Raw genomic sequence first — 18,632 nt, forward strand, 5'->3', positions numbered from 1 at the left:
CAATAAAGACATTATTCTATTAGATAAGTGGTCCAAAAAAAGCCCTTTATTTTTGAGTAGTCCATCAAAGTATAATAATTGCAAGAGATTTGCTTTGGCGGGGTTTACATTATAAACAACTTTATTGAATAAAGGTCAAGTTATTAGGAAAAACTGATGAAAGTTCATATATTTAGGCATTAGGTGGATTTAGCCTTTGAACATTACCTAATTTGATTTTTCTGCTTCTGTTTTAAATTTGCATAAATTACCAACAACAAAAGCCCTAGAATAACAGATCAAGACTATCTAAACAAACTGCTTAATGAAGAGAAAACTCTACAGGGGAAAATGAACATCAAGCTTAAGAAGACAAATAATGTCTCTGAAATTAGGACATAAGCAAAAATTAATATTTTCTTTTATATAGTATTGACAGAACTTATGTGATGATGGAGAACAATTACAAAACATATTTAACAATCTTACGTTATTTCATGCGGTTAGGGTTTGTGTTCAGCAAAGGAGGGAAGGACTAATGTTTATTCCAGTACCATCCAAGAAGAATTCAATATGCTGAATGCACAAATTACTTCCTGATTTGGTATGTACTCTGTATTCACTGAATGCAATTTCAGTGACAAATTCCTATTAGTTTCAGGAAAACACGATTTTACTTACCACAAGCTATATAATCGCCGTTGGAAGCGAGGCCTACAAAGTTTTTTTCATTGATGTGACCCTTGAAGGAACGTAGACAGTATGGTTTCCCTACGTTCCATAGCTTTAGCTGGCTGTCTGTTGAGCTGAGGTAAACACAAAAAAATGAGAATGCATTTAAGATTTCATGGTCTGAAACTACTCATTAGAGGCAATCCAGTTTGGTGGTATAGAATGCAAACTATGGAAGAAGTTTTTCTGAGTTACAATGTTCAATATACCATTAACCAAACAGTGATATAACTTCTTTGGCATCATTAGTTATGTGAAATACAGCAATTCCTGTATTATTGAATTAGATAAAATTCTGTAAGATGTGAACACTAAATTAATTCATTTAAAATGCTTTCAATAGTCCTTGCAGATGTAGGAAATGCTTACTAATAAACATTACTCCTCAATACCATCATACCACCATCATCAAATAACAAGAGGTCCATTGGGAATTGTGTTTCATTTCAGGGATATACTCTATGCCACTGGGATTAATTTACTTTTCAAATATTGAATTATATTGGTATACTAAATTTAAACTATTTTCACAGCTTAGTTGTATCTACAGGGGTGGAATATTATGAATGACTGGAATGGTCTATATAAAGTAATTTATTTACTGAAATGATATTCAAATGCAATTATTTACCAAAAAATTACCAAATATAAAGATCGTTGGTAATCCTATTATAGAGACAGTCATAAAACTTCAATAAAAGACCATGTCTTTGTTTTTCTTTTTGTTACAAAAATCTGATAATACCATATACATTATGTTGTAAATTGTTTACCATTTACTCAATAATTTGGTTTATAATTTTTCTCTAAAATAAACACATTCAGATATCTTCATTAATAACTACATAATAAATCATCTTTCTCTTACATAACATTCACAGAATAGGGCACTATGCTGAATCTTTACATTGCTTACTTCATTTAAAGATTCACAACATAATAACTATTATTAACTCCATTTTAGAGATGAGGCAACTGAGAATGAGAAGGTTATGGATATTTTCAAGATACCACAGCTAGTCCAAAGCAGAGCCAAGACTGAAACTGTCTCATCTTAGACGCCAAACTCCAAACTCTAATCCTTGTTATTATTTTTTCAAAAGACATTTATGTTGTTTTCAATTTTTTTTTCTTAACAATGTGGCACTGAATATTTACTTGTGTATATATTTTTATTGCCCAAGAATTCAGAGGTTGTGGCAATATATGTATATTTTAATATTACTTTGTAACACTTCCAAATATACTTGTGGGTAAATTTATTCTAAAAACTTCTAAACCTCAAACATATTTTTAAAAAATCATGATTTATAAAACCTAAGAAGGACAAGAGATTGGTGAAAATATAAACAACATATAAACATTAATAAGGTTGACTAAAATTTCTCAGTTTATACAATTAGGTATATATGTATTACAACTACTAAAAATCAAAATAATTTAACATTTATAAAACTGAAATTGAAGAAAAATATTTTTGCCATATAATCTACCATCTACAATTGAATCTGAATAAAATTTTATTTACTGACCATTATTATTCCTAAAGATGGGATACATTTGGATTAGTTAACAATAATTTAGGTTTGTGAACTAATTGCCTATATTATCTTGCCTTAGAAAAATCAGTTCTCTTTTTATCCCTTGTTTGTAACTCAGGTTCAAATTACCTTGCCAAATAAATTCAAATTACCAATTTCTAATCTAGAGTAACCAGTATAGAGAGGTAGATATGGTGGGGGATAGCAAATATTAATGCCAAAACACTGGTATTAATAATCTCCTAAGAGTAGAGATCAGAAATTAAGGTGGGGTGGGGAGCTAAGTGAAAAGAAGGAAAAAAAAAAAAGATCATTAAGCGTGAAAAGAAATAAAATACGGAGAAATTAAGATGGATATATGCTAGGGTAATATAAAGAGAACTATGAACTGGGTTAACAGAAAAAAGGGACTGCCTGTTAGAAGTGCTTTGTCAACAATATTTTGGTAATTGAGATTTATTTATCTGGATGACATCTTGTTAAGCTTCAAACAAAATAAAAGACAATTAAACCTTACATTATAATTCTCTAGTGCAGAAGGTTTCTCAAAGGATATGTATCAAGCCACATTTAGTTCTTTTCAAAACATATTTAAAACTCACCATAAAATCATAGGGAAATCAAGTAACACAGAATCAACCAAATATTCCCTAAAACCATAAATAATACTACTGTACTATAAAGTGTATAAATATACAATAACATATTAATTGACTTTAACAGATAAAATGCTTCTTATTCTATTCCATCAACTTTGTTGATTTTCTCTTAAGGAGAAGCAGTGGCTGAAATCCCATCTAAAGTTCAAATGTTGAAGGAGGGGTGCATTAAAAACTCTCTTTATATAATAAAATAAGGATTTTATTCATAAAGAGAATACAAAAGTGAACAATACAAACCAGAATATACATGTATTTTAGTTAGACAAATTATTTTTTAAACTCTACTATTTATGAAAAAGTGCTATAACACGGTGTTACTCTTTACAGATACCCACAGTGACGTTATAAAACCAGTCAATGATGACAGAGTTCTCGTTTAAGCTCAAACTCAGGAGAGTAATACTCACGCAGAGACAATTTCCTCACCACTCACAAACTTTGCATAAGAGACTGCTTTTCGGTGTCCCTTGAATACCATGATTGGCTGTTTAGTGTTACGAAGATCATAGTAGTGGACACAGTGATCTAAAACAAATAAAACAAGAAAAATGTAGTAAATGAAGAAATGTAAAGCAAAGCTCATTTTAAATGGTTTGGTGTCTTTTCAAAGGTTTCAGGGACAATATCAAACGTGTAATAACAAAACTAAGTGTTATGACTGATTTTCAAAGACAAGGAAGATATAATGTGTCTTCTGTTTTTAATCTAGGAAATATAGTAGCATAAAAAAGTACATACACATGCTAACGTCAGTCTGAAAGGGAGTTCCGCTGATATATCCAGTGATCCTGGCTCTAATTCCAGAGTAGTAAAGGTTCAAAGTAACCAAAAATCTTAAAATGTATCCTTACATTTTAGACGACCTTATAAAAAAAGGTAATATAAATATTTTACAGGACTCCTGGGTGGCTCAGTGGTTGGGCATCTGCCTTCAGCTCAGGTCCTGATCCTAGGGTCCTGGGATTGAGTGCCCCATCAGGCTCCCCACAGAGACCGCTTCTCCCTCTGCCTATATCTCTGCCTTTCTGTGTCTCATGAATAAATAAATAAAATCTTTAAAATATACAGATTAACATTTTAGGCTTCTGGTTAAAAATAATACTATATAATTTCCCACATTTGCCTTTGAAAAAAGTGTGTCTTGAGACACATTTTACATATAATAAAACCAACTCACTGTAATTACACAATTCAACAAATTTTAGTAACTTTATCCAGTGGTACACCATCTCCATAATAAATCAGTTTTAAAACAGTTTCCTCAGGGTGCCTGGGTGGCTCAGTGGTTGAGCATCCACCTTTGGATCAGGTCAAGATCTCAGGGCTACCACAGGGAACCTACTTCTCCCTCTGCCTATGTCTCTGCCACTCTCTTTGTCTCCCTCATTAATAAAAAAATAAAATCTTAAAATAAATAAATAAAACGTTTTTCTCATTCCAGTAACATGCCTCATGCTCATTTACCACCCACTGCCTTAGGCAATCACTATATCTAACTTTTTCTAATAAATTTACCTTTTCTGGACATTCAATGTAGATGAAGCCATACATGACTTCTATGTATGGTTTCTTATACTTCAAATAACGTTTTTGAAGTTCATCTATGTCATAACAAATCAATAGTTCAGTCCTTCTTTTTTTTTTTAAGATTTTATTTATTTATTCATGAGAGAAACAGAAAGAGAAGCAGAGACACAGGCAGAGGGAGAAGCAGGCTCCATGCAGCAAGCCCAATGAGGGACTCGATCCTGGGACGCCGGGATCATGCCCTGAGCCGAAGGCAGGTGCTCAACCGCTGAGCCACCCAGGCGTCCCTAGTTCATTTCATCTTATTGCTAAGTAGTACCATTGTATAGATAGACTACATTTTGTACCACTCACCAGATGAAGTATTGTTTCATAACCAAACCATTTTTTGGTTATGAAAAATAATGCTGTTATGAACAATCACATTCAAGGCTTTGTGAAAAATGTATTCAAGTCTCACTAAGATATCTAAGAAGTGTTAATTACTGCATTAGGTGATAATTTTTTAAAGAAATTGACAAACTGCTGACTGTACCATTTTAAATTCTTACAAGCGATACAAGATGGTTCCAGTTCCTTTACATGAGTACTCTGAAAATTTTGGATACAATCAAAAAAATTTTTAACAAATACTACCAACCATTCTGTTGCTTGTCTTTTTTATTTTCTTTACAATATATTTATCTTATTTTATTTTATTAAAGATTTTATTTATTTTTTCATGAGAGAGACACAGGCAGAGGGAGAAGCAGGCTCCATACTGGGAGCCCGATGTGGGACTTGATCCCAGGTCTCCAGGATCAGGCCCTGGACTGAAGGCAGCGCTAAACCACTGAACCACAGGGGCTGCCCTTAGCAGTATATTTTAAAGCACAGAAGCTTTGGATTTGATGAGGTCCAATTTATTTTTTTTTCTATTTTAACCTCATAAAAAACTTTGACTAAGATAAAATCTTAAAGATTTTTCTTCTTCTAGCATTGATTGTTTTAGTTCTTACATTTATGTCTATGATCAATTCTAAGTTAATTTTTCTATATGGTAGGAGTAGAGGTCAAAAAGTTCATCTTCTTGCATATGAAAGGATATGCAACCAGCTGTCCCACCATGAGGTGGAAACAAACTTTTTCTCTAATGAATTGCTTCAGCATCCTTGATGAAAATGAACTGACTTTTGGATTTTTAATCCTAATCAAGAGATTTGCGTATGTCTACCTCCTCCCAGTGCAACAGTGTCTTGTACAACTATAGCTTTGTTTTTTAAAAAAGATTTTATTTATTTTTTAAAGATTTATTTATTGGAGGGGGCAGTGGACCAAGGGAGACAGAGAATCTCAAGGAGACTCTTTGCTTGCTGAGCATGCAGTTTGATGTGTGGCTCACAACCCTGAGATCAAAACCTGAGCTAAAATTAGGCTTAGTCAGATGCTTAACCAACTGAGCCACCCAGACACCCCTAAGATTTTAAGTAATTCCTACACACACTGTAGGACTCAAACTTATAACCTCAAGATCAAGAATCACATGCTCTACTGACTAAGACAGTCTGAGCGCCCCTATAATGAACTAGAGCTTTATAATTTTGATATTCAGTAGAAAAAGTTCTTCAACTTTGTTCTTTTATAAAAAATTTTTTTGGCAATTCCTGTCCATTAGCATTTCCACATAAATTTTAGGATAAGGTTATCATTTCCTGGATAAAAGCCTCCTCGAATTTTTCCAGAGATTGAGTGAGTAGTATCTACAAATTACTCTTAGGAAAATTATCATCGTAACAATATTAAGTCATCCAATTTATGAACAGAATATCTCTGCATTTATTTACATCTTATTTCCCTTAACATATTTTTGTAATGTTTAATGTACAAGTCTTCCAATTACCTTATTCAATTTATTCATTAAGAATTTTATTCTTTTTGATGTTATTCTGAACAGAATCATACTATTTTTTTGGACTGTACATTGTTTGTGTTTTAAAAGACTTTTTTAATACTGATACTTTATTCTGTGGCCCAGCTGAACAATCATTAGTTCTAATTTTTTTTAAAGATTACCTAAAATTTTCTACATATGGGTTGGTGTCATCTGCAAAAGGATAGTTTAATATTTCTTTTTATGAATTTACTGATTATTTCTTTGAGAGTGAGAGAGCACAAGCATGTGCAGTGGCAGAGGGAGGAGAAGCAGACTCCTGCTGACGACGAAGTCCAATGTGGGACTCAATCCCAGGACACTGGGATCATGACCTGAGCTGAAGGCAGACCCTTTAACCAACAGAGCCACCCAAAAGCCCTTAATGTTTTCTTTCTATGGGCACCTTCATGGCTCAGTTGGTTAAGGGTCTGCCTTCAGCTCACGTCCTGATCCCAGGGTCCTGGGATCCAGTCTTGCATCAAGCTTCCTCCCCAGTGGTGAGTCTGCTTCTCCCTCTACCCTTACCCCCTGCTTGTGATCTCTTTCTCTCTCCTATGTTCTCTCTCTCAAACAAATAAAATCTTAAAAAAAGAAAAAAATCAGGATGTCGTGTGTTTCCTTTTCTTCCCTGGCAGTATTAGCTAGAATCTCCAGTACTGTGTTTAACCGAAGAGGCACCAGTGAACATCCTTGTCTTGTTCCTATTTGTAGGGGAAAAGCATTCAGTCTTTTACTGGTAACAGATATTCACTGCGGTTTTTCAATGAAACCTTCTGTCAAGTTGAAGACATTTACTGCTATTTGTTACATGTTTTAATCATTAATGGGTATGGGATTTTGTCAAATGCCCTTTCTATGTTTGTTAAGATGATTATATGGTTTTAACTCTTTATTCTATTAATACAGTATATTATATTAATTGATTTTTGGATGTTAAACAAATTTGGTACAAAGGAATTAATTTCACACTATCAGAGTGATAATCTTTTAAATATACCATTGAATTTGCTTTGCTAATATTCTGTACAAGGAATCTGCATCTCTATTCTTGAAGAATACTGGTCTGTTTTTCTATTTGTGTGGTATATTGGGCTTCTGGTTTTGAAAATTCTTCAGGGAAGATTTTGTGAAGTAGTAGTAGTATTTTTTATCATTTAATAAAATTTACCAGGGAAGCCATTTGGGTCTCTGCCTTTCTTTGTAGGAATGTTATTACTCAATTTTTTTTCCCTTTCATAGGTCTATTTGATTTTATGCTTCTTGAGTCAATTCTAATAATGTGAATTATAAAATTTGTTCACTTCATTTACATTATTAAGCTGGCATACAGCTGTTCATGGTATTCTGCTGTAACCCTTTTAACATCTGAAAGGTCAGCAGTAAACCCCCTTCTTTCATTCTTTTTTTAAGATTTTATTTATTTAGAGAGAGAGGGAGCAAATGAGTGGGGGAAGGGGCACACTGGGAGAAAGAGAATCTCAAGCAGACTTCCCACTGAGCAAGGAACCCAAGACCCTGAGGCAAAATCAGGAATTGGCCACTTGACATACTAAGCCACTTAGGAGCCAGCCCCTGGTTTCTTTTATTCTTAATTTTAGTGATTTGTGTCTTCCTTTTTTCTTAGTCTACCTAAAAGTGTGCCAAATGGGTTGATCTTTTCAAAGAACCAACTTTTTTTTTTTTTTAAGAGAGTGCAAGTAGGAAGGGAGGAGGGGGAGAGGAGAGGGAGGGGACGGGGAGAATAGTAAGCAGGCTCCCCCATTCAGCATGGAGCCCATGTGGGGCTTGAGCTCATGATCGGAGAAGATGACCTATGCCAATATCAAGAGTTGGATGCTTAACCAACTGAAACACCCAACTGCCACTCAACCAGTTTTTAGTTTTGCTGATTTTTCTCTATCATTTTTCTATTCGTTATTTCACTAATTGCCATCCTATTATTTCCTTCCTTCGCTTCATTATTTTTTCTAGATGTTTATGGTAAGAGCTTAGATTATTAAGATCTTTCTCTTATTTAATGTAAACACTTGAAGATAGACATTTTTATTTAAGATTTTATTTTTAAGTAATCTCTCAATTCTGCATGGGGATCGAATTTACAATCCCAAGATCAAGAGTCACATGCTCTACTCAGTGAACCAGGACATTTCTTCTAAGCACTGCTTCAGCTGCTAACACAGATTTTAGGTTTCTTTAAGATTTTATTAATTCGTGACAGAGAGAGGCAGAGACTTAGGCAGAGGGAAAAGCAGGCTCTCTGCTTCTTGATCCTGGGTCTCCAGGATGACACCCTGGCCTTAAGGCGGCACTAAACCCCTGAGCCACCTGGACTGCCCAGAAGTTGCTAATCTTATGGAGGAGTGCTTTTATGTGCTGAGTTGCTTTTCTCTTGGTGTTTTCCAAGATTCTTTCCCCTTCTTTGCTTTCAGGAGTTTGAATTTGATGTGTTTAGGTGCCAGTCTCATGAAGTTTATTCTACTTTGAGCTCACAGAGGTTCATGAGTGTCTAAACTGATGTTTTTCATACAATTTGGGGAAGTTCTGGCCCCTTTACCTTAAATATTTTCCATCCCTTTCTCTATTCCCTTATTTTCTGAGTCTGTTTATGCTGGCATTTTTAATGGTATCTGACAGGTTTCCAAAGCTTTATTCATTTTTCTCCACTCTTAGACTGAATAATCACTATTGACTTAACTCCAAGTTCACTGCCAGTTCAAATCTGCTTAAGTGTTCCTCTAGTGAATTTTTATTTCAGTTATTATAATTTTCAACTACAGAATTTCTATTTGTTTTTTATTTTTTGAACAGTCTCATATTTTTATATTTCTTTCATTCCCTAATCATGTTTTAATTCACTGAATACATTTAAATTAGCTGCTTTAAAGTTTGTAGTAAGCCTGTTATACTTTTAGCTAATTTTTTCCTGCTTTTTTGCATAATCCCATAGTTTTGATTTTGGGGTGGTTTGTTTGTTGTTGTTGTTTATAAAAGGTAGACATTATAGATAATATAATGTGGTAACTATGAAATCAGTTCCTACCACCCTCTCCTGGGACTTTTGTGACTTGGCTTTTTGTTGTTGGTTTTGTTGACACTTAATTGTCTAGAGACTTTTCCAGAAGGGACTCTCTAGTCTGTAAATCCATGATGTATGAAACAACTTAAGTTTCGATTTGTTTTCTTGTAAAAAAAAAAAGAATTTTTTTTTTTTACCTTGATTAATAAAGTTTGCTCCTGGGTCAGCATTGCTTAGTAGCCACAAAATGTTCTTAAATGTTTTGAGCCAGTATGTCTTCTATCCTTTGCCCAGGGCACCTGTGGTGTGTGTTAGGGCATCCTATTCAAAGCTCAGCAACTTTTAAATCTCACTTCTTACCTATACAGAGTCAATGAGAGGCAAGCAACTAGAGTCCTTTCATTTTTTTTCCTGGATAAGCACACTGGCTTGAATATGCACAAAGCATTCTACATCCAAGGAGTTTTTTCAAAGACCCTCTGGCTATTCTGCTGCCCATATCCTTTTAAATTTTGACTGGACTCCTGTTTGCCCCATCTCTTATCACAGCCTTAGATAACTGTGATCTGATTGTTTTCAACAAAACCCTGGGTCCAGGTCTTTCCCCATGTGGACTTTGAGTCAGGTCAAACAATGACGATGATCTAGAAATAGGGCTTTCTGAGAAGTTCCCACACCTATTTTTCTTTTCCTAGTGGTGGCTAGAAGGCTGGTGGTTTTCAAGGCTTATGTACCACAAGTTAGCTCAGTTTTTATAAATTTGCCTGTATTTTTTTTGCGTTTATGGAAAAGTATTCTCAGATTTTTAAAATTATTATAATTACATTAAGTAATCACTTCAAATGACAGCAATTAGCTTATACTGGAGAGGTATAAATGTATAGCTGCAAATTGTTTCACATGTGCTAAAGTAAAAATGGAAAAAAAAAATTCTGCTTCAAATGCTGTGCCCATGTTAAATTTACCAGTTACAAAGATTAAACTTCTCTTTTGCATTAATAATTTAAAATTGAAAAATATTTTTGTAAGATAATTATTTCATAAAAACTGAAAATAATTTGATATAATCAAAACAGCACAGTACAGTATAATAATATATTAACGTATTCTCAGGCTAATAATAAACAACACAAGGAGAAGGAATGTATACAAAAATGTAGGGATAGAAGTAAAGGTTAAATTATTTCACTGTGGAAAAAAATTATTTCACTGTGCACTATAAGATTTTATAGTAGCTAGGATGAGAAAGTAGAGAGACTTAAGTATAAAACGGGAAATGATTTTTTTTTATAGACATGGCAATCTTGAAGGAAACTGCACTATAATACTCAGAACCAGCTCTGTGCAATGGTGATTTATTTTCAGCAAAACAAATACTACTCCATCATATTACTGTCACTAAACCATCATCTTGCTATTCTTTTTTCTATTTTTGATTTTTAGTTTTACTGTATTTAATTAGAATTTGATTCAACTTCAAGATACTTAAGAACTAGGAACATACAAAACTGGGTTATAATTTGTATTTGCCCATGTAACTTAATTAACATTATGACAAAAATAGTTTAGTTCAGGGGGAGGAGTCCTCAGTAACTGGCTTTCCTTTATAAAGAGGAAGCCTTTCTGAAGTGTTACCACAATTTTTAAAAATACTCTTAATAATTTGAAAATTTAATATATGATCACATTTCTATTCCTTTTCTTTCTCCCTAAGTTCTTACTGTGAAAAATCTCAAACCTGCAGAAAAGTTGAGACAACAATGAACTGAACAACTTTGTATTTTTTCAATTAGACTCTCCAAATGTAAATATGATTACCATATTTCTTTTAGCCTTCTCTCTATAAATAAACAAATACACTCTTTTTTTGCCCCATGAACCATTTGTAAGTAAGTTTCAAACATCAGGATATTTTACCCATAAAAACATCAGAAATTACTGTCTAAAAACAAGACGACTCTCCACAATACCACTGTTAATACTTATGAAACACTGACATAAGAATATAATTTAATATGCATTCTACACTCAAATATCCCAATTGTAAAAAATATCCTTAATAGAGCGACGCCTGGGTGGCTCTGAGGTTAAGTGTCTGCCTACAGCTCAGGGTGTGATCCCAGAATCCAGGATCGAGTCCCACATCAGGCTTCCCGCATGGAGCCTGCTTCTCCCTCTGCCTGTCTCTGGTCCCCTCTCTCACGAATAAATAAATAAGTCTTTAAAAAAAAATCCTGAATAGCTATTTATTTATTTAATTATGCTCAAGGGTCACTCACTATATTCAGTTTCTATGTTTTTTGTTGTTGTTTTATATACAACTTAACAGTTTTTTGGAAGCATCTCAGGTAGCTCTTTTGTAGAATGTTCCACATTTAAATTTGAATGTTTTCTCATCATTATGTTCATGTTAAATATTTTTGACAAGAATACTATAAAGATTATGTTCCTTCCTACTGCATCACATTAGGAGGCATATCATGTCTGTCCCAATGGTGATGCCAAATTTGATTTCTCAGTTAATTGCCCCCATGGCCTTGTCAATGTAAAGAAAACTTGTTTCTATTTTAACCAAACATACACAATCATTAAGAGGAATATCAATACAGAATTATTTTTGGTATAATTAATAATTTTCCTATAGTGATACCACAAAGTATTTCATAAGGTAATCACTGTTGATATGCTAAAGTGAGAGGATGAAAATAATCTGCCTGGAATAGATGCAGAAATATCTGACTGAACTTAATGTTAAAAAAGAGTTCATTACCTTTACTAAAGTAACAATAAGGTAAGTACAACTGAGTAGATTTTAAATCCAATTTATGACAAAGCCATTCTAAACTGTGTTCTAAAAAGCAAGAATACAAAGGAAACAGGTTCAATCCTATATACAATAGCCAGTGGGAAAGAGATCAAGCCAAATTTCAAAAACCCCAAATTCTATTTTCAGGCTTCCCAGATACTTATGAGCTTCAAAAGATCTGTGTGCTAGCTTTTGGGTTATTACCATGATAGGGCTGGAATAAGAAAGCAAGCTGGAGAAATCCTTAAAAAAGTTTTCCCGGTGACAATAAGTGAGCCTCTTTAAAAAAAAAAAAAGTTTCCTTAGGCAGGGAAAATAACTTCTGAGTATTTAAAACTACACAGGTCTGGGGGCATCACAATGCCAGATTTCAGGTTGTACTACAAAGCTGTGTTCATCAAGACAGTGTGGTACTGGCACAAAAACAGACATATAGATCAATGGAACAGAACAGAGAACCCAGAAGTGGACCCTGAACTTTATGCTCAACTAATATACGATAAAGGAGGAAAGACGATCCACTGGAAGAAAGACAGTCTTTTCAATAAATGGTGCTGGGAAAATTGGACATCCACATGCAGAAGAATGAAACTGGACCACTCTCTTGCACCATACACAAAGATAAACTCAAAATAGATGAAAGATCTAAATGTGAGACAAGATTCCATCAAAATCCCAGAGGAGAACTCAGGCAACACCCTTTTTGAACTTGGCCACAGTAACCGGAGAAGGACAAACAGTGTATGTTCTCATCCATTTGGGGAATATGAATAATAGTGAAAGGGAATATAAGGGAAGGGAGAAGAAATGTGTGAGAAATATCAGAAAGGGAGACAAAACATAAAGACTTCTAACTCTGGGAAATGAACTAGGGGTGGTGGAGGGGGAGGAGGGCGGGGGGTGGGGGTGAATGGGTGACGGGCACTGAGGGGGACACTTGACGGGATGAGCACTGGGTGTTATTCTGTATGTTGGTAAATTGAACACCAATAAAAATTAATTTATATATATAAAAAAAAAAGAAACAAAAAAAAAATACACAGGTCCAGGGGCTCCTGTTTGGCTCAGTCAGTAGGCCATGCGACTCTTCATCTCAGGGTCATGAGTATGAGTCCCATGTTGGGGGCAGAGTTTACTATTTAAAAATATATTTTAAAATAAATTAAAAATAAATATACTGGTGCATCTACTAGTTACTGATATTGATCTCATACAGCTAACATTTTTTACTTTAAGAACAATTACATGATTTTTTTTTTTACTGCCTTTAAGCCTTTGATGATATCTTATTAGAGTCATCTTAGAGATCTGAAAGACAGCTAAACTTTGGAAACAGAAAGAGCAAACAAGTATAAGTTACATAATACAAATGCATATGCACTACTTTGGAACATTTCTTTATAACACTTGCTCTGAATTTGTTGTCAGATTTTTGTTCATCATTTGAGAAAGAATCAGAAATTGTCACTGCTTATTTTTTTACAAATATAATAACCTCTGGGTTCCAAACTATATAGAACCTTAGAAAGACAGACTACTTTATCTCACTATTATGCAGCCTTATTTTACGAATCATCCCTCTAATCCTTACCAATCCACAAAAGATACACAAGCAATTATAAGTTACAGTGTGACAAAAGTAGCAATTACCTATTTGTGAATTAGATAAGCCACAATCATCAAATCATTTAAAAACAAACAAAAATGACTTCCAATTTCATATATAAAGCACTTGGAAGCTGACACTTTATGCTAATAACAAATAAAAGATGAATAGATTAAGAAATCAACAACTCTTCAGAATTCACAAGAAAGATGACAGCCCAGGTCTAACTGCTACCCTAAAGATCAAAGAGACAGGTGAATGAATAATTAGTGATTCATTCAGAGAGACTGCCATTAAAAAAGTGCCTGGATATAAAAATCTGAACTGCAACTGATAAACTGTGGGAGGCTCAGTGTGAACAAGTTTGAGAATTAAAAACTCCAGAGGGAGCCAGTCATAGGAATCCTCCACAATTTTGTCAGATTTTTTTCTGAGAGCTTGATCAAGTTCTCAAAGGTGGAAGACAATATTCTTAGAGTTGTGAAAATACTCTATATGATGCTACAATTATGAATACATGTCATTACGCATTTATCCAAATCCATACAATATGTAACAGCAAGAATGCAATGTAAAGAATGGACTTTGGGTGATTATGATGTGTGAACATAGGTTAAATAATTGAATGTACCACTCTGAAAAGGGATGTTGATAATGAGGGTATGTGTGTATGTTTGGGAGTAGGAGGTATATGGGAAATCTCTGCATCTTCCTATCAATTCGCTGTGAACCTAAAACTTGTCTTAAAAAAAATTATATTATATATGTTTTCCCAAAACTATTTTTAGTAGTGCCTGGGTGGCTCAATCAGCTAAGCATCTGCCTTGGGCTCAGGTCATGATCTCAGGGTCCTGGACCCCATGTGGGGATCTCTGCTCACCTGGGAACCTGCTTTTTTGCCCTCTTCCCGTCTCCCTCCCCCGTTTGTGTGCACTCTCTCTCAAATAAATACATAAAAATTTTTAAAAACTTAAAAAAAAAAGACTCAGTTTAGAAAAAGTTTACATGTATAATAATGAAGTCTTCTTTTGCCTAATTTATTTAAAATCCTAGGACACCAAACAGATTAAAGTAGAGCTGTTCCGGTTATAGCCCAAATAGGAACAGAGACATTTTTACTAAGCCTCTGTTCTCCCTACCTACCCAGCATTCCTTTCCACCTGCCAACTCTTAAAGAATCTTAAGAAATATTGAAATGAATTAACTGTACTGAGCAATATGAAAAAATGTTTTCATTTAGTTTTTTGTATTTATCCTTCTTTGCAGGGATAAAGCATATTAATTAATGAATTTTTAATACTAAATTCCAAAGCCCCTGGGGCAAATAAAAACTTACAAATCACCACTTCCCTGCAAAATCCAACTCAAAATATCAATAACATCTCTTTGTTTCCAAAAATATCTATTTGGATGGATATGTTTGTGATTTGTTAGTTTTAATTATCTCTGATGGAAGAAATGGGTTGCCCTGTAAGGTTTCTCTTGTGTTGTCCTAAACTAGACAGACAACAGGAAAAATGTTTAAATTTTCACATTCATTTAAGGACTCAGTACAATGTTCTATGCATAGACATTAGTGGCCAGATGACATCGTTGTAATCCTTATCATTTGGAAATAGAGAAAAAAATGTTATCAAATATAGAAAAAAGTTTTAAATAATTTGTGTTTATTTGAATTTATCTGAAAGTATATACAACAATTATATGGAATACATAGTTTTATTATCATCTTAATGTAATGAAGATTAGAGCTAAACCACACATTCTAAAATATTCAGAGTTTTTTAGATATTAAATAAACACAAACTATGGGCAAAAATTCCTGTGCTCAGTTTTGCCTGCTTAGGAATCAAGTTTCTATATAATAAAACGTGAATTACCAGGGAAATTTAAGGATCTATTTTCTTCTTGATGGTACTTTTTTTTTTTTTCAAGATTTTACTTATTTATTCATGAGAGACACACAAAGAGAGACAGAGACATAAGCAGAGGAAGAAGCAGGTTCCCTGTGGGGAGCTTGATGCGGGACTCCTTCCCAGGGTCCCACGATCATACCCCTGAGCCACCCAGGTGCCCCTCCTCTTGGTGATACTTTTAAAAATTAAATTTTAGGGATCCCTGGGTGGCGCAGCGGTTTGGCGCCTGCCTTTGGCCCAGGGCACGATCCTGGAGACCCAGGATCGAGTCCCACATCGGGCTCCCGGTGCATGGAGCCTGCTTCTCCCTCTGCCTATGTCTCTGCGCCTCTCTCTCTCTCTCTCTCTGTACTTTCATAAATAAATAAAAATTAAAAAAATAAATAAATAAAAATTAAATTTTATAAAATTGTTCTAACATCATAAATCTAAATCTAGAGGCAATGGCATCCAAATCTTAATGTCTAAATTTTAGAAATATAAAATCTGTCATGCCCACACTAGAAATAAGAGCACTGAAATACATACTCAAAATGTAATACAAAATTATTTGCTCAACTTGGCCTAGCTTGCTAGTAAGTTCACACAGCCAAACTAAGCATTGGAACAAGTATCTGAACACACTCAACATTTTTTGAGAATTAATTTGCTTCAATCTTCACTGATCTGCTTTACTTCAACCTCTTTTCACACTTTTGCTTTAGAGTCAAAAAGCAAATAATGCTAAATAATGACTAATGAACATCAGAGATAAATATTTTCTCATCACTAGAAAGGCATTAAAACAAATTTTAACATCTCGTGTCAGCATGTAAAGATCATAAAAAAAATCTGTTTTATGACAAAAACCTTGGAAAATGGTTATCTAAAATTAATGGTGGCAGGAAAAAACTGAAAAGGCCAAAATGGGAATAATAATGGCTTTCTTTGAATATCTTGAAAGAGAAATTCATTTTGGGAAACTGACAAAACACCAAGAATCAAGTCTCATAAACAGCTAAGAACTGATGCTTTTTTCTTTTTCTTTCCTTTTTTCCTTTCTCTTTCTTTCTCTTCTCTCTCTCTCTCTCTCTCTCTCTTTCTGTCATTTTTATGCTTAACTTTCTTGAAAAGAAGATCATTAGGGCATCTGGTGGTTCAGTTGGTTAAGTGTTGCCTTCAGCTCAGGTCACGATCCCAGGGTCCTGGGATTGAGTCCTACATCCTGCTCAGTGGGGAGCCTGCATCTCCCTCTCCCCTTTCCCCTTCTTGCACTTTCCCTCTTTCTGTCAATAAATAAAACCTTAAAAAAAAAAAAGAAATATCATTTAAAAAAATCTAAGCGAAGTCAGAGAAAGACAAATACTGTATAATTTCACTCATGTGGAATTTAAGAAACAAAATAGATGTACATGTGGGGGGGGAGAGGGGGGAAGCAAGTCCTAAGAGACTCTTAATGACAGAACAAACTGAGGGTGATGGAGGGAGGTGAGCAGGAGACAGCCTAGATGGGTGAGAAGTATTAAGAAAGGTTATTTGTTAGGAGTGATGAATCACTGAATTCTACTACTGAAAACAGTATTACACTGTTTGTTAGCTGGAATCTAAGTGTTTTTAAAAATCATTTTATGTAAATAATCTATGTGTGATAATATGGATTCCCATAGTTGACAGTTCGATCTTCTAAGTGCTTGTTAACTATGTTGTTCAAATTTCCAGTACCTTGTAATTTCTTTCTCCTTATAGATTTTAGTTTCTCTCACAATTTGTCATATTTACTTGATATTTTGGGCTATCTATTACATCATGAGCTTACAATGTATGTCCTCATTTTAAGTAACTCCTTTTATCATTTCATTGGGATCTTCTTTAACCCTATTTTAACCTGGAAAGTCTAATTGTTCTCACTAAATATAGTTTCACCAATTCTTACTTTATAACATATTTTCTCTCTTTATTTCAATCTTCCTGTGCCCTTCAAATTGAAGTGTCTCTTTTGCATAACATTTAGTGTAGAAGTCTTAATTTTTAAATAAAATAACCCAATCAGAGTGATTAGCTCTTTGAACTGGTAAATTTAATGTCTCAATTTACTGTTTTCAGTGAGACACGTGGAGTAAGCCCAAATTTATTTATTCTCATGTTTCATTTAGTTATTTACTCTATTTTTTTATTTGTTTATTTGTCCATTCATGGGAGGGGGGGGGCAGAAACACAGAGGGAGAAGCAGACTCCCTACAAGGAGCCCAATGTGGGATTCAATCATGGAACTCCAAAATCACGAACAAAGCCATGAGCCAGAACCGAAGGCAGATGCCCAACCGCTGAGCCACCAAGGCATCTCTACTCCGATTTTTCTTTTTTTTTTTCCTACTCTGACTTTTCTATGGCTCCTCATTTCCTCCTTACTTACTGTCTATAGACTGAGTTTTCTTTAATATAGATGGAGTTTTCTTTACTACTGTAGATTTGAAATTAGAAATCCTATTTCTATTCTTTAATGATAATGATTAAAATTTTATTTATTTTTTGATTAAAATTTTAGAATGCATATAGGACATAAAGGACAAAGCTAATTAATACTGTTACACAGGTAATGTAAAACCTTACACTGCTTTATATTTTATCAATATTCCTCCAAAACCTGGGTTATTAATGTACAGATTTTAGTTTCCATCTTTTTAAGACTTCCAAATGTTTCCATTATTGTTGTTGCTTCATATAGTCAAGGATAGCTAAGATTTACCCATATTTATAAATTTCTCTGCACACAAGACTTTTTTATAATAGTGTATTCAATTATTTATTTAATTCTCTTCTTTATTTCTCTGTGGAGGGAGCAAGTAGAAGAAGCATCCTATACCATGGACAGAATTCTCAGAGGCAACGATGCCTGTCCACTACTCAGAGCCCAGGCCAAGACAAAGTTTCTACCGAAACTTCAGGCAGAGACAGA

General features: G+C 34.1%; 1 protein-coding gene across 7 annotated transcripts in view; it reads right to left on the bottom strand.

The window, feature by feature from the left end:
* Positions 1 to 18,632, bottom strand: part of COP1 (COP1 E3 ubiquitin ligase) — a 246,944-nt gene that overhangs the window by 57,611 nt on the left and 170,701 nt on the right. For all 7 annotated transcript variants that reach the window (XR_008663627.1, XM_055319205.1, XM_055319201.1 and 4 more), the window contains 2 exons: positions 3,322 to 3,439; positions 661 to 785 (listed from right to left, as the gene is read on the bottom strand). Coding sequence is in view for 6 of the 7 variants with exons in the window: in XM_055319205.1 (XP_055175180.1) it covers positions 661 to 785; positions 3,322 to 3,439 (243 nt within the window). In the remaining variant the exon portion in view is untranslated. The remainder of the gene's footprint in view (positions 1 to 660; positions 786 to 3,321; positions 3,440 to 18,632) is intronic.

Source organism: Nyctereutes procyonoides, unplaced genomic scaffold, assembly GCF_905146905.1.
Source record: "Nyctereutes procyonoides isolate TBG_1078 unplaced genomic scaffold, NYPRO_anot_genome, whole genome shotgun sequence".
Lineage (NCBI taxonomy): Eukaryota > Metazoa > Chordata > Mammalia > Carnivora > Canidae > Nyctereutes > Nyctereutes procyonoides.